The sequence below is a fragment of the Epargyreus clarus genome, unplaced genomic scaffold, assembly GCF_041222505.1.
Source record: "Epargyreus clarus isolate Ecla_fem2 unplaced genomic scaffold, WU_Ecla_fem_2.2 ptg000034l, whole genome shotgun sequence".
Lineage (NCBI taxonomy): Eukaryota > Metazoa > Arthropoda > Insecta > Lepidoptera > Hesperiidae > Epargyreus > Epargyreus clarus.
In genome coordinates this window covers 10388356-10405988 of record NW_027332239.1, presented here as the reverse complement: position 1 = coordinate 10405988, position 17633 = coordinate 10388356, and the positions used below count along the sequence as shown (strand labels likewise).

Sequence of the window (17633 nt, the reverse complement as noted above, 5' to 3'; positions counted from 1 at the left end):
ACATATCGGAGATTGGAACTGTCGTGTCGATCCGTAGATTCGACTGATCGAGTCCTCAATTGGAAACTTATAATAGAGTACTGTGTGAAATTTAACAGACGTGTCATGATTAAATATTGTGGCCTGTAACTACTAAATTAGAACCCGCTTTATAGCCCGAATCATTGACCAAAGAGCCAACACTAAAGTTATCATGATTAATATTGTTCAAGGTCACTTTGTGAAGGGATTAGTGAAGGGTTATAAATAATAAAGAGAAAGGAAACAATTAAGTTACAATGTTTATTTCAAAGAAGTTTTACATCATCTATTTTCAACTATGTTACATTAGGTTTAACAATTATAGTTATTTTAACAATGAGCTGCGATAATCTAGGCTAGGCACTATTTTTATTCAATTGACACACCATAGTTTTTTTCAAAAGCAAAAGTTTCACGTTAATGAGCTATTTTAATCAAATATATTTTTATATAATTAATTAAAATAAATCATACTATACCCGAATTACTAAATGTCATACTTGGTACCTGCTATAAGTAGTAGGTAATATAATACCTAAGTAGGTAATTAAGTTGAAGGTATGAAAATTTATCTATCGTTTTTTTTTATATAAATTGTTTTAATAAATGTAAAATATTTTGCTTCTTAACATTGCTTGGTAAGTAAATTTGTTGGCATTAGGTACGATGGTCACCATCAGTGCCAGGTTAAGAGGCACCCAACGGCGGCCCTAATGGGGCCCTATCCAAAATACTACAAATAAAAAGCTCTCTTGTTCACACTAGTTACGGACCCCGGGCTGGTTTTATCTGGCACTGATCCGCCACTGCTTGAGCCAAAATCAGCAAATTATTTGAATACCCATTGTCAATATGCCTATTAATCAGATTATTGATTTAACATCAATATTGAATTGATGGTTTACAATCAATATTGAATTAGATACAATTCCAAATAATACCTATATTTAACAGATTTACAATGCAGATTTACATCGATCCGGTGTTAAGCGATAAATTAAAACATTTCCTTGTAAGAAGAAAATAGTTTATATTAAAAAATGTTATTTGAAGATGCGTAATATTCACGAACAAATAAGCGCGAATAGCGATATTTAAGTAAGGTATTTTAGCGAGGTTCTGTTAATTATTAAGACCAAATCTATCTTCATTACTCTACATTGAAACCTACGAAACATTTCGTAGAAATCATTTTTTCATTCGAAACAGACCTATCACTTATTATCAAAATTGTTCATTTAAAACTTCCGTTAAAAAAAGATACGTAATATAAAAAGAAAGTTCTATCACTATTATCAAATCCACTGTTTGTGGTCAAATCCGTATCTATGCTCTACGTTCTTTCTACAAAACACACGTTTTACTTATCAATTAATTATATTTAAAACCTTCTCTACAACATTATTTACAGTATCACAACTCCCGTGATTAACAAAATTAAATCAACAAAACTTAAAAGGTCAAAATAAGTAGGTAAGATATATAATAACAGACAAACTCGTAAACTAAAACAAGGTATCTAGGTACAATATTTTAAATTAAATTTGTAAACTTTTGTCGCATCCATTACATTAAAACCCAATCAGTACCTCACTCAAAATCTCCATAACCATGAAGTTTATGATGTCTGTCCGTTAGTTACATAATTATTGATGGAATTGTATCAAGGATAAATAATAGCGTTATTTATAGGTCTAGGACACCGCTTATACAATAATAATTATAAGGCTTAGGTATTATAATTTTTGTTAACTAATTTAACTGAGTTTCGCCAATTCCAAAAATATCCCCATGATTGTCCGCCTCCGTGTCACAAAAAATAAAGGGGAATTTCAACAAGATAATGCACGGTTAGATTTTTTTAAATTTCCTAATTTGAAAAAGTGCAAGACCAATTCATTTTATTACAATAATTCGCTAACACTTGTACAATTATTTAAAGATGTAGCTATAATTGGAATATCTATAATATTTTGTGTAAATAACAATTTGCATTTGATTAGGTAATTATATCATTTAATAGGGTACTTGGTATATAGGAATAAAAGTCACAGACTCAAAGCACCTGAATTAAAAATTGATTTAAGTAGTTAATTAGGCCATTACATAACCAACTAAGAATAAGACAGTATATTATAGGTATATTTGTGCTATAATGTAAACGATGTAATGAAACTCAATATTTAGTTTAAACTACATTTTTTCAAAAGTCACACGCAATCACATAATATCGCACCTTTAGATAATTATTGTAATCAATGAAGAAAATGCAAAAAAAAGCATAATATTGTACAAAAAGATTTATAAAGGGCAAAACTATTTAATGCAACATTGACTCTCGTGTAATTGCCGTAAATTTCGCTAGATGGAGCTATGTAATATCAATGTCGAATTCAGAGGAAAGAAGACAACATTTCAAATACATCTTTTGAGTACCTAAGTACTAAGTATTTGCACTTATATAATTATAATTCTACAGGTGCGATATTTTTTGTATACAATTAATATAGTACCAGTGTAAGGCGAGTAAAAGTAGGATTAAGTGTGGATCACAAATTATTAAGCAAAATAAGCAATACGTGTAACTACACGGGACTATATTATAATTAATACATTATTTACAGCGATTATCAGAATTAACTAGTTCTATTATTGTACTAATTTTACGAACATTGCTCGTTATTGTTTTATCTAAGTGGTTTAACAAATTAGCTAGTAACAAGTCAACATTTGCGTTTTATCTATCTTATAGGTACAAGCCTTTTACCTTACATATATTCTATACTTATAACTACATCGTATTATTATAAAAAAAATCCAATTGCCAATGACATTCCGAATGTATATAATAACTTTACATAATAGTTGTATAATATTCAGCTATTCGAAAACAATATCACCCTTCATGAAGCAAGAATATACCTGACTTCATCTCATTGCAGTATGTTTTAAAATTCAATTAAACTTCAAACCAAAACGCAGCAGCGCTAAACACTGTGAAATAATTTCCCTATTTTTTATTTATTTAACTAATCAATTATTTCATTGAATTATTATCACCTAAAATGATGATCATGAGGTTTTACAATAAGTGCCTATACCTATATCTATAATATATTATATTGTCATTGGCAATACATAGAAACCATATTAAATTAGTAAAGGAGTAATATTTTGTGTTACATAGTACAGCTGTTATTCTTGCATTATTTCGCAGAACTTTTCATTTAGTAATAATATAAGTAGTTTGTTATTGTTAATTTCTATTAAGATATAGTTACAAAGTTCATAGAAAAATATTGTTTGATAGAACATTAGTATTAGCAGTTAATATATATCTATGGTGGCTACCTATTAGGTATTATTATTCATGTTAGGTTATAAAATATATATCTATTTTCAGCTATTGTAATTTTGCATACGATATTTGTAACACAACAGTAACTATTTTCAAGGATACATAATAATAATAATAATAGGAAACAAAATGAAGACATCCTAGTTACTTAATACCGTCCAGTAAAGAAATGTCTAACTACTAAACTCTACAAGTCATAAAGTCATCAGCGATGAATTATAGTAATGTAATTAAAAACAAAACTGAAGAAAGACCAGTAGTTGAATACTTATATTTGAAAAAATACAATTGGCTATTTTGTAGCATAAAAATCCTATTCTTTACTATTTGATTTTCAGAAACAAAACTGGTTTACGTTTTCATTATTTTGTAACGCATTATTTTGCCAATTTTCCGATTTAAGGTTCAATTCCTTAAATCTGATGCTACTGAAGTTCTACGATTTTTTTATTAATAATGATTCTACTGCGAAGATCTTTCATTCATTCATTCAAAGCGTATTGTTACTTTAAATGTAACGTGATATGGGTAAATCAGAAAACGTGATTAAAACGTGAGGTATACCTCAGCTCAAAGTTCAATCACTTTTACTGGAGATATGAATTGACACAACTCAATTTGTACCTGTAGACATATTTATTATTAGAAAACATCCAGCCTTTATTGGTTGTATGACTGTATTCAAGTTAACGATTGCGCTGCAACACAACTATGCTTTATTAGATACTTGAACCAGGTCGGAGCTGAGGAGCAAATACCTAAAATAGTATTGTGCGCTTAATCAGACTTTCTGATGCTGCATTTTTACAGCTTAAGCCTTAAAACGTGAATGACCTGAGAATGAACAAAGCGCACTAACTTAATAATTAAATTTAATTATTAAGGCCTGGCCTCACAGAGCGCGTATTCTAGCGCCGCGCTAGGGCGTTAACGCTAGAAGTAAATCCTGACGCCGCTGAGTTCTATTGTACTGTATAGACTATACATGTAAATACTATACATGTATAAATGTAAAAATGTAAATAAAGAAATGTCATTGTCAAAATACGATTACAGGTATTGCAAGCCCTAATAAATTAACAAGAAACGAAAACTTTCACAAACTCAACAAAAAACAACAAATTAATAACTGCACATGATAAAAAAAAACGCGCCATGAAAACTAGAAAACATTCGAGTTCGGCCACGATCATAAATAATATCAACTACGAAGCTTAAAAATGGCGGCACAAAAAATGTTTTGGATCCCGATTGTGTTACCATTATCACAATTTAATTTTCTACCATTAATCTTGATTTTTATTTTTATTACTGTGTGAAATGAAATTGAGTTAACATAAATATTGGAAAATGTGAATTGATTTTAATTTATTTAGATTATTATTTTATTATCGTTGTATTAATTTAATATTGTCAAAAATAAGAAACTATCATTTGAAACATATTTCCTTGATAGGTCAACACCTTTGTTTACATTTTGGACACCTAATTATGAATCGGACTATAGTAAGCGGTCACACAGAGCGCGTACGCGTACGCGAGTTCTCGTACGTCAGCAAGCGTCAGAATTTTGTTCTAGCGCTGACGCCTAGCACGGCGCTAAAATACGTGTTCTGTTTGGCCGGCCCTTAAACTTTTAAGTTAGTCGATTTTCCTTACACTGATGACACTAAAAGTTTTTATCATATCAAGTTAACTTAACACATGAAACAAAAACCATTTGATTAAAAAAAACAATTGAATTTAATTTTAATAACCTAAATGCAATATACAATACCTACTATTAACAATATAACACCGTCAGTTTAACACGCGAAACATGCGAACACGTCGAAAACTGAAATCAGCTTAGTATAACAGATGTCTACGCTAAAGCATCTTAAAGTACACCACACTTGAATTCACAGCACAAATTATTAGTGTAGAGCGAATGTAGTTCATTCTAGAGTCCTATACTTAAGTAGTGGCAGCCTGTCAGGGTCACCACGTCGGGATACTCAGGTGTTCTCGTCGGAGGAGTCGTCTGAGGATGAGCTGGTGAGGAGATTGGAGGCCATGGTGAGCTGTCGGATGAAGGGTTCCCGAGGGAGGCTCTGCTGGCCGAGCGCGAGGCGGCGGACACCCATCCGCTCGCTCTCCGGCAACGACTTGCTGCATTTCTCTTCAGTTATTGCGTCACGTGATAATGACCTGTAATGTTCGTAAGAACTATTGTTTACTAAAATTATCGTCCTACAATTATTTAAAAAAACCCATTAAGTTACAACGATTTCGCCTTTAAAAACCAAAATTACGAGTAGATGTCAATTTCACATCCATCTTAGCACGTTTCTTATAGCGATGTAATCCCTTGCATAGCTTTTATTTTACTTAGAAACCCTCAATATTCTCAGGGTAAAAATAGCTCATGTATGTTATTTCTTATCTACTTACTCGTAGTTTATTATTTACGTGACAGTTTCATTTAAATCATTACTATCCAAAAAAGCATACAAATAAGACAGCAGATAAAAATATAAATCTCTTTAAATATGTATTAAAAAGTCGCGTACAAAGTTATTATATCATACCCGGTGAGCTCCAACATAGATCCCCGCCTACATTGCCCTCTGTGTGGACCTTGCATGATGCTGGCAGGTCTTGACGAAGCGCCGAGAGGATCTGAATGCGCCACATCTTCCATTAACAGCACTGTCGGCCCACCAAGACTCGTACTCCTCTTCGACAGCAAATTAGGACCTGGTCTCGCCGGCCCGTATCCTGACTCCCCCTTGACTGACGAACTTTCGCCTTTACTCGAGTCAGCTTTGCTCTCAGAGTCAGACACCACCGGCAATTCTGTAACGCCTTGCGTAGAACTTGAACTCTCTCTTCGGAAGAGACCTATGATAGATTTTGGATGTTTTGGCTTCTCTATACCACCTAATAGCGGGAGATGAAGGGTACAATGGATAGGGGAAAAGAAAAAATATCAAATCAGAATAAGTTGAACAATCAAGTGTAGTAATAACTTATACACATTAAAATGCAGGACGGGATGAAAGCGCTTGTCATCTACCTGAACAAAAACTTCCAAGGGTTGTAATAGAACGTGCTCTATAAAAAAGTGCAAAATACCAAATTAATGTATATAAAAATAATAAAGTACTTTAAAACATCTAATTAAATATAATTTTATGTAGAGTTTGGTAAGTGTTAATATTCATAATGGCAATTGAGATAAAGTCGTTTTTATTTTAAATAATTTTGTTGCGTGCGACAAGTAATTAAAAAAGCCGAAGAAAAAAGAATAAGATGTTTTCTAATATGTCTGAAATATCGTTAAGTAAAATAAATAACTGTTAGGGAAGTAAACTCAGTTCTGATCTAAAGAAAATTGAGCTAATCGATGCAAAAACAGTTCCGAGGAAAAATTGGCATCATTGCGAGAATTACATACTAGTACTAGTACCTATGTTCAGGGTTGGCAAAGACAATACACGTTTCTATAACTTTGAATAAAAGCATGATAAGTCTGGGCAAATTGCAAAGTAAGGCTAGTAAATTTATAACTTTAGTTTAATATCCCATTATTCCATTATTATTTTCCCAAAGATAAAATTTAGCAATTTAAATATTTTCTGAATAAATGAATACTAAGCAAAACCGTTCCAATAAAAAATAAGGCAGCATCTTTAATTCTTGTTTTTTTTTTAATTTGTGTAATTTGTGTTATCGTTCAAAACCTAACCTAAGCCTAATAGAGATGCATTCTCAAAAAAATGTTTGTAAATGACAATACTGTGTCAGAAGTGTTTTTTTTTTTTGTAATATTTGCATTAAAGGCATATTTACCCAAGAAGGTAGCAGATGGCGAGCTATAAGCCAGATACTCCTTGTTGGAGGCCCACGAGGGGAACTCCGATTGTTTAATAGCGGCCGTGCCCTCCGCCTCCTCCCGTTTCCATGGCAACATTGTCTCCGTAGCGGTCGGGGTGGCGACACGCGCCTGCTCCGCCACGGTCATGTACGTGTCTGTAACGTAAGAAGAAACAACGATTTAACTAAATAAACGTTTTCATCTAAATAAAGAGCCTGCCGCCCATTGACATCTGTGGCCAACCCCATATAAATCAAGTTCTACCTAATGCCGCCCATTCTCCGGAGGACTAATGTGTTCGCCTCATAATTAAGTCAACAAGTATCCACATCCTTCCACCAAAACGCAGACCTACTTCACGATAGAAATTGGCTCTACCACCATTTAATGACGCGATGTCACAAGTAATTAGACCAGTTTTTAAAAGACTGGTATTTGAAAATAAATGTGTGTTAATTAAAATATACAAATACTTTTTGGAAATATTGTGTGTGTGTCATTAACGTACCGTTATCATCCGACATTCTTCTTTCATCTTCTTCTAGAATATCCTCATTGGGCACTAAATAATAAAGGAAGAAATAATCATTAATTTTGAAGGAGTAGACATTATTTTAAAATACACTATTTAATATAAGTTAAAAAAAGTCAGTCATGCTTTATTACATAATTAGTATGTTAGTGGATGTTTCTAAAAGTGACAAATTTTATATTCATCCGATGCACATTATCATTTAATCAGAGAAAGATATTTTTAATACTTATCTTAATTACTTACCTCTCTAGTCAAACATTTACTAAATCTAATAAAAACACCCTTTATTGAAATATTAGAAACAATTAGGTAGGGACAGGCAGGCAGTGATTAGGCAAGCTGTGGTAATGATACAATTCATGCTACATGTCTAATTTCTATCTAACTTCCTTACATTGAAAACTTACCAGGTGTAAAATCATTTAAAGACACAAATTTATGAATCAAGGATATCGCCAGTTACAATCTATAACGGCAAATTTTAAAATAAGGAACCAACATCTGAATCATTGAAATATTTCAAAATTAAATGCTTAGATATACCTTTTGTCGATAAATTGGTGTCTTTAAAGTTATCGACATAAAGGGTTTACAGACAACACATAAATTAGTGAAAATCCTACGTGTGGTTTAGGTGCAAGAATTTAAATTTTAAAATTTTGTTCGGACGGCCAATCTATGCTGCGACTTAACAGCTAAGGAAAGTCAAAATAAAAAATAAGCAATTTAAATAAAAATTTCTAAGGAAGATAGATAGATTGTTGCTTAAATCGCAGTTCTTAGTAAACACATACCAAAGTTATACGTGGATCTGTCCCTTCTCCACGGTAAAGATTTCTCAACAGCTGTAGGCAGTATTTCTTCAGGCGTTTTTGCATACTGCTTAACGATTCTCGCTTTCAGTGGATTGAATCCGGGTAGGTTAGCCAACTGGTTTAGAAGTGAACTACTATTCTCTTTATGCGAGGACGTCGGACTGACTTCTTTATATCCAGCTGATAACGTTATCGCCAGTTGTCGAGAGTATCGTAATTGCGGTGCCACATGAAGGTTGCCAGAAGGGAAGAAAATGACAATCAAACACAAACAATTAAACAAGCAGAAATGGAGAGCAATTTAAAAGACATACACAAAACATATAAGGACGTTACCAAATGGAATAGCAGAATTGACATTTGAAAAGGATAGGGTAAAACAAAAACATTTGAAACGTAACACAACATAAGCTAAAGCAAAATATAAATTAGTATTATTTTTAATAAAATGAAATTTTTTTTTTTTTTTTTTTTTTTATAATATGAGAGTAGCAGACGAGCATGCAGTCCACCTGATGGTAAGTGGCTACTGCCGCCCATGGACATCTGTAATCAACCCCAGATAGGATTAGATATTCCTACCTGAGGTCGGCCACAGATGCGCCGCTACCCCTGAGGACTAAGCTGGAACGCCTCGGAAAAGTCTATCTCCCTTACCACACCCTTCAAACCGGAACACAGCAGCGCCTAACACTGCTGTTATTAGGTAGAAATAGGTGTGGCGGTGGTGCCGCCGGAGTCGAACCACAAAGGGTTCTACCACCTTCAAGAATACGAAGAATTTAATAAATTAGTACCAAAAGAAATAGATTTATTAAGTACAGAAGTATTAGAACATGCCATCACAAATGCACATTCGTAAAATAGATAGTTAGTAGCCATATCAATAAATAGAGATTGGTCCGGAAACTTAAAATTTAGAATGTACCTACGTACCATATAAAAATCCAATTAGTATTTAGCCCTCTTATTATAAAATTAAAAACGTGTACAGTAAGTTGCAAATACAATATCTCACAACATCTATACATATTTTGGATTTGAATATCTTGTGATAGCACTTTGACCATTCCTTCAGTTTATAAGAAGTTATTTAAGATTAAATCAAGTAAATAATAAAGTAATTGGTCTTTTTGTTAAAAGCTTGTATTCAAATCCAAAAACATAGGATCTCACACAACGTGGTCCATGCAGAATACCTACGCGGGGATTTGGCAGTAAAAGTAATACCGCCATCGTCGGGCTCACGACGCGGCTCGCTCCCGTCGTCCTCTTGCAGGACCTCGTCTATGTAATCTATAAACAAATGTTTATTTACGGTTTAAACCCCCCGAATTACGTATTCAGAAAACCCGCACCAAACTTCTAGTCCGCTCTGAAGTTGTTGCGCGCAGGTTTACTTAGCATACACTCCGAAACGTAAGGGCACACTAACGAAGCTGAGTACCCGTCGGCGTGAGCGGACAGCGGAGAGGCACCGGCGTGCGGCGCTGTTTTCGTCCCGCTAATATCTGCAATTTGCTATTGCGACGCGACTCGTTTCTATATTCGGAGCGGACTAGCAGTTTGGCACGGACTATACCATAAAATCAATCTTGTAGTTTAACAAATTGGTAAAAAATCCGATATGGATTAAAAGGTATACTGATAAATTTACGAACGTTCATTTTATATTCAAGTTCGATTTGGAAAGTAAAAAGGGTTTAATATTATTATTTAAAAACAGTATTCATATTAATATAAATATTTAAACTATTACAAATAATATACCTATAACTATGTGTGGGTGTGCATGCAACAAAAATAAAACATTATAAATTAATAAATCACACAAAACGCTTACATATAAAATAACTTAAAACCAAAGTATTAATTATTGTCTGTTTATAGAACGAAGCTTGAGTAATAAGCAAAATAATACAATATTTGTGTACAGGCAAATTATAGTTAAAACTGATAAATAAAAAGAAAATAGTAAAAATAAATTACTCGAACCCACACGTGCATGCGACGACACTTGTGATATTAATAAGGAAATAAAGTAAGTACCTAATCTATAATATTTTTTTTTACCGTGCGTGAACTGTTTGGCCGAACCGTTTTGCTGGAATTCAGGGAATGTTACATGATTTTTGCCATCCTGAAATTGAAATAAAAAACATGAATATACGAATCTTTAAAACAATATTTAATTCAACTTAGACATGAAAATCTAATTATTCTTATCATTATTATTATATTATTATTATTAGTATTATTCTGGAGAGATACATACATTTTGTTTTTTGTATGTTGGATTTTTTAAACGTATCTGATTAAATAATCATAGCAATGCTAGCAGATCTTGTTTATATTCTTAAAAACAAAACATTATGTCATTTGAATAATAACTATAAGATTAACTACTTCATCAACTATTACAATTCCTTAGTGAAGGTACGATTGTATCTGAGTTTTGAAAGATTTCAGATTACTTCAAAGTATATCGAAAATGAGTATACGTGCAATTCCATCAGTACCTGTTTCCCACGTTTACTGCGTTTGTGATGATGCTTCCTGTCGCCCACGAGGCGTCGAATGTTCATATGGGTCTTGTAATTCACCTGCGTACCCAAATCTCTGTCATTAACCGCATGACGACTGTAGCTTAAACGACGATGCTACAACAAATCATTCAACTTCAATAAAACCACACACATAAGAAAAACAAAAAATTAATACTTAACATTTAATAAACGAAATTGCTGCAGATGATAGAAAACCAAGTGTTGAACCAAGGTCACTTCATTCCGTTTGTATTCGTCAACTTAAGATGACAAGATTACATTGCAGACAAAACAATAACCCACAAAAATAGTTTTTTATTAGGTAATTTTTTTTTTTTTAGATTGCACTTAAAAATAATATATTCCTCCCATGGTTTGTCAATACAAGACTTCAAAAGTCAAAATATATATTACACTATGGAGGTTTTAGAAAAAAAAATCAAGAACAAACTAGGATAATTTCATCTTTGTAATTATAAAAGTTGGCTCTAGATACCGTCCGTTTATAATCAAAGTTCACTGAACGAATTATAAATAGCGACGATTTAATTAGATATTAATTAAATAGATATTTGTTAGAGATAAGAACATGTAAACCAATATTTACACATACTCGTCGATAAGGCTTGCACAACTCTTCAGCAAGCAAATGATGGATTCTTGCGTCAGTAAGATCCTTTTTGGACGGATTATATTCCAATTCCTGCATGTCAATATTCCAAGTCGAAGAATCTAATTGACTAAAGCTTGGGCTGAAACAATCGACGGTACCGCATTTTATCATAACGTCTTTTGAACAAAACTGTTTGGAATTAAATCTAAAATTTCCAGAACGTACCTTCCGTTGAAATTTGCATTAGTGTAATTCTTAAATATAGCTGACATTGACTCAGCACCGGATATGTTGCCAATTGTAGATGCATTCCTCTGCATGTACTCTATGGCATCTTTCATCGCTAATTTTGAATAAGTCTCCAATATCTTTGGCTCAGCCCCCTTAAAATAATTCATTTATGAATCTCCCCTTCTGTTCTCCAACTTAAGACACGAAATTACACAATTTGATTATCAATACCTGATAGTTCCTAAGCAAAAAGGGTCTAATAAATCTGTTATCAAATCTTTTAAACTTGTCTCTCATATGGTGATTGCCATGTTTGCCTAAGATATCCTCAACACCAGCCATCAAATGATCCATGAACTGAAATAAAATATATCGTTATTTAATTTGTTCTTCCATATTAATACTTTGGTTAGGTATATCAAATTCTAATAAATTTGATTTATATATCATGTTACCCTTTCGTGTATTCTCTCATTCATAGTTGGCTTTCTCTTCTCTGCCGTTTTGACGTTTAGTATCTTCACCAAAGGCTTTATTGTTATCCCTTGAATGAATACTGTGAAATAAATCACAGCGATTGTAGTTGTCACAAACATCGGCTGTAGTTTTACCACTTCAGGATCGATTAATAGCACCAATGCGAACGCAACTGCACCTCGAAGGCCTGAAATCGTACAACGTAAGTCATAAATAAAATAATTCATATTTTTTTATGAGGAGTATTGTCATTGAGATCGTAAACTTACCTCCATACGACATAACAAATTTTTCGACTCTATTCAATTTATGCAAACGGAACTTATTCGCTACTGCACTAAATATACACACGCCTGAAATGGAAAACAAAAGTTAAAAGAGTTCTAAATAATCTAGAAACAAATTTAATAAGCGTACGTATATACTTTCTAAATACCTATTATTCGAAAGATTGAGCAGAAAGTGATGGTCAACAGCACAAACCAAGTGTTCCAGTTATGACTGTTGTTGACCGTGGCAACGCCAAGGAACATGAAAATAATTGTTTCTGATGAAGATGACAGCATTTTCATCGTATACTTTATCGTAGTGTGCGATTTGTGCGAAATATTCGCTTCCACGTAGTTTTTCATTGTAATACCGCAGAAAGTTATTCTGAAAGATAAACAACCTTTGAATTCAATTTTACTACATGAAAATATAGAATCTAAATATGTATATATAACTCAAAGGTGACTGACTGACATAGTGATCTAACAACGCACAGCCCGAACCACTGGACGGATCGGGCTGAAATTTGGCATGCAGGTAGATGTTATGACGTAGGCATCTAAGGCTAAGAAAGGATTTTGATCAATTCTACCCCCAAGGGGATAAAATAGGGGATGAAAATATTACTTCGTAACGCGAGCGAAGCGGCGAGCAAAAGCTCATTGTATAGTAAGACGGTGTACATTTTAAAAATTTAATGTTGACATTTAAAAATAAACCGTTAATGCATGCTGTAAAAGTCCCAAATATATTACAACCAAATGTATACGTTTATCTTACAAAGTTTTATATATGGGTATATTGCGGCAGTAAGAAATTTAATTAGACGTTGAGATTGAGTAATATTATGTACATACTCGTGTGCAATTCATATAACTGTAGGTAACGTGATTACGTCATGAACCTGACCGTGTGGAAATTAATCAGCTTTATACGAGTATAGGGTTATGTTCAAATTGATACTTACGCCAGAATCCCACTCATGTGGAACATTTCTGCATTAAGATACGCTAGATACGCCATAACGAAGATGAAGATGGGCTCAATGACCCTGACTTCATGAGTGAATCTGGTGACAAGGCCAGTGGCGAAGCCCCAAATCACGCCAATACAGGTACCTCCAACTGCGACCACCAGGAACGAAGCCAAACCAGCTAGGAAATCCGTGTACATTAAGCGTGATGGACCCATTTCCCTGTAACATGAAGGTATTTTAAGCATTACAAAACTAACATTAGTATCGTAAATATATGTATTGAAAGAATAAAGCTATTAAGTATATCTTTAAACAATTTAAAACTTTTATGTTTCCCGCTAAAAATACAACTCAAACGTCAAGTCACGTTCTTTTTATTTTTTATGCTAACTTTTACAATACTATTGTAGCCAGTGACTATAGGTATAAATGAAAACTTATTATTATAAAAATAACACATCATGGATTAACACATATTAATTAATTAAAATAACGCTATAATAAAAATAATTTGAATAGATTTCTAACAATATTGTTAGAGAATGAATGAAATATATAATACAATAGTAAAACAATACTCACGTGTAAGCCTCAAACATGTGATATAATACGACAGTAACAGCGTCATTTAATAGGGATTCTCCGAATACCACAATATACAAAATTTCATCAACGTGTATTTCCTCGAAGACAGCTAGCACAGCTACTGGATCTACTGCTGAAATTAAAGCTCCAAACAGCAGCATGTCCAGAAGAGGAGTGGTACAACCAAACATACCGGTTTGACCACATGCCCACAACGATGCCCCTGAAAAAGTGTTTAATTTTATTTATTTTAAAATACATTTATTGTAAATAAAATTGGGCTTTAAACCATGACAACTTGATGGTAACTTACCGATCGTGACTGTATTGAATACAGTGCCGACTACCGCAAATAAAAGTATTGTGCCAAGGTGGTCAAAAAATAGTCGGTTTGGCATGAAGTACCCAGCGTCCAGAATTATTGGTGGTAACATGTATAAGAAGAAGGTATCTGGAGTAAGGGGCTGTACGTGCACACTGTGGGTACTCAAAAGTAAGGCTCCAATCAAAACGCCCACGAATATTAGCAGACACGACTCAGGAAATATCTTCGATAATTTTGGCGTCATATGAAAACCTGCAACAAGACATTGTATTAGAGAAAAAATAATTTGACTTTGTCACGTATGATAGCATTTATGTTAAATTATTATATCATGACATACATTTTTAAATTATAAAAATGTTAAAAAATCTTATTATTCTTGGAAATTCTGCAGTTAGGCTCATATAGTCGAATTCTTTAAAACCATTGTTTTGTGCGTGGAAACAGTGTTTGAAACATATTAGACCATACATGAAAAAGTCACCGCAATTTTTAATAAGAAAACATGCATTCAACAAAGGCTGAGCTACCTCAAGCAAAATCCTATTCCAGTATTTATGACCTTATTGGAGCTTCAGAGTTTAAAAATATTTCTGGAAATAAACGTACTTTGAAACACGTCGGAGATGTATTACTTTTTCAGTCCTTAAACGAAGGCATTGAGAAAAGGAAGTTGGCGTCTAAAGATTCAGAACTACTCAACGAAACATCATACGTAACAAGTGAAAGATATCATGCTTTAAACAAGAAGTCAAGTGATAAGTCAGTAATACGATCAACAAGCACTTTTTTCTACGATCTGGATTCTTTAGCTAAACGTCATTCATATCACTGTGTCAGCGGCCTTTCAGAATCTAAAAAAAATATAAGGACAAACCACAATGCATTAATTAGAAATGGATTCGGTGCTAAATCTGAAGCAATAGTTCAAGAATGTGCCACTCAAATTAAACCGAAATTAGTTACATCTAAATTTACAAAAGAAAATAAAAAGAAAGGTCCTAAAACTTTTCCAAACGTTTCAATTCTATCGTCAGAAATATTCTTACGAGACAATGAAGGTGCATACACTTCTTATAAACCTCAGTCAGAAGATATATCTTTAAGCGAAAGACATCAGAAATTTTGGTCATTTGCGAAATATCGAACTGAATATACTAATCCGGTTTCTGAAGAAAAACATTCTAAAAAGAAAGATCGGGGTAAACGAATGGAAGACCCTTGCCCTTGTCAGTTATTTTCATACGCTTGTCCATGCACGAATAAAAAGTCGTTAACTGAATTAGCTAAAAATAGCAAATCCTTAACAGTAGCTGATCAGGTAACAAGTACACAGCAGGTATTTGTTGAGGAACAAAAGTGTAAAAAACATAATAAGACGAAGAAATCAAAAAATGCAATAACGTATGAAGATAAGCGAACGAGTACAATAGATATAATTGAAAAGAAATCTAAAGAAGTATTTTCAAGCGAATCGTACACGCGCATGTTACATGATAGTATAAATAGAAAACAATCAAATAAAATTTGTGAGAACGCAAGAAGCAATGCAGGTTCTAGAAAACCTCGTCAAATTTTATGTCCTAATTGCAAAGAAATGGTTGACGTAATGAGTACTACGGATATTAATGAGAGCTTAAAATCAAAGAGCTCTCCACTCTATCGCGCCAATGAATTACCGGCTACCGCTACATATACATATCGTGATATAAATGATAACAAAAGCAAAGTTGTCGAGAGTAGAGATACTTGTAATCATGAACCCCAGTGTGAATTGGTGCCTGTATGCCAAATTCTACCAACTGATAATGTATTTGCAAATCCTAATATGTCTAATAAACAATCCCCACTTAAACCAAATGCTCGAGTTATCAGGATAACCAAGGGCTGTAGACATCATCCTCCATGTACTGTGGTTCCATCTTGCCAAAGGATTAATGTATTAAACAATAATTGTGAATACATACCGCCTTGCTTACATAGGCCTCGCTGTGTTAATTTACCTTTATGTGCACCACTTTCTAAGAGCCTTTATTACGACGAACCTTTGAATAAAACTGACGAAGATCTGGCTACTACAGAATGTCTTAATTTACACCAAAACAGGTATATGCCATCTCACCAACAAAATTCATTAGAAAATCAAATTACCAGAGTACAAAATACGTGTGAGTATCTCAGTGAATGTGCACCAAGATTTGTTATTAATTCTACCTTAGGGTGTATATCCCCAATACCAACCCCCTGCCAACCAATTTCTCACACACTTTGCCAACATTGCAAATCGGAAAAATCATGCCAGTATGATTTTATTGACTGGAAACAAAACTTGACGAGCTCAGTCAGAGAAAGCTTAAGCAGTGATGATGTGATATTTATCAGGGATGTTGGATGCCAGTTTAGAAACAAAAACTACTCTCCTAAAGATTCTCTAATACAATCCAAAACCTCAAGCGACTCTTTTAACTGCCTAAATATGAACGTAGACAAATATTGCGCAAATGTTCATACGTTGAGATATGAAGATAAATTTACAATTCCGATATCTGGAGAGGAGATATCAGTGTCTACTGTCACACAAAGCTCTACGGAGATTGATACTCAATGTCCAACCCATGGAAGATGCCACAAGGGAGATAGTGTAAAAAATCGAACTACAGGGTTTGTACCAAAATCTACAAATGCCCCTTTCGTGGCTTTCACACATAATGATCCGCTCACAAATTTTTATTTTTCTGCGAACGACAACTTTAAAAAGAAGGTTGGAAATAATAGTGTTACGTTTAATACATCAACGAATATTTCGAAAACCCGTCAGAATTTAATTTCAGTTAAGTCGCGAGGTAGCTTTTTCAAAGGGAAATATAAAAATATGTTTCCAGTAAAAAGAAGAAGAAAGTCTAGAGGGAACAGCGTTAATAAATGGTCCCAAGTTTGAAAAGCACTATTGTATTATAAATGTCAACATTTTATCTTTTTTACGTTATGTATTCAATAATATACATATTTATTGTATAAATTG

At 33.4% G+C, this 17633-nt stretch overlaps 2 protein-coding genes across 2 annotated transcripts in view; one reads left to right on the top strand and one right to left on the bottom strand.

Annotated features, from left to right (window-relative positions):
- Positions 1-268: 268 nt before the first annotated feature.
- The window catches only part of Nhe2 (Na[+]/H[+] hydrogen exchanger 2), a 51416-nt gene continuing 34051 nt past the window's right edge, over positions 269-17633 (bottom strand). The window contains exons 4-20 of the mRNA XM_073091099.1: positions 14600-14863; positions 14284-14509; positions 13693-13920; positions 12892-13109; positions 12725-12808; positions 12434-12642; positions 12210-12335; positions 11973-12130; positions 11748-11886; positions 11108-11248; positions 10662-10728; positions 9792-9884; positions 8568-8768; positions 7747-7800; positions 7214-7393; positions 5950-6301; positions 269-5569 (exon numbers count right to left, since the gene is read on the bottom strand). Of these exons, the coding sequence (XP_072947200.1) occupies positions 5377-5569; positions 5950-6301; positions 7214-7393; positions 7747-7800; positions 8568-8768; positions 9792-9884; positions 10662-10728; positions 11108-11248; positions 11748-11886; positions 11973-12130; positions 12210-12335; positions 12434-12642; positions 12725-12808; positions 12892-13109; positions 13693-13920; positions 14284-14509; positions 14600-14863 (2933 nt within the window). The 3' untranslated portion in view covers positions 269-5376. The remainder of the gene's footprint in view (positions 5570-5949; positions 6302-7213; positions 7394-7746; positions 7801-8567; positions 8769-9791; positions 9885-10661; positions 10729-11107; positions 11249-11747; positions 11887-11972; positions 12131-12209; positions 12336-12433; positions 12643-12724; positions 12809-12891; positions 13110-13692; positions 13921-14283; positions 14510-14599; positions 14864-17633) is intronic.
- Positions 14914-17630, top strand: LOC140756022 (uncharacterized). The gene has a single exon (XM_073091418.1). The coding sequence runs from the start codon at positions 15117-15119 to the stop codon at positions 17547-17549; it is 2433 nt and encodes an 810-aa protein (XP_072947519.1). The 5' UTR covers positions 14914-15116; the 3' UTR covers positions 17550-17630.

What these genes read in the sequence shown, in the direction of transcription:
- LOC140756022 (XM_073091418.1), top strand. Translation starts at nt 15,117, where the DNA reads ATGCATTCAACAAAGGCTGAGCTACCTCAAGCAAAATCCTATTCCAGT.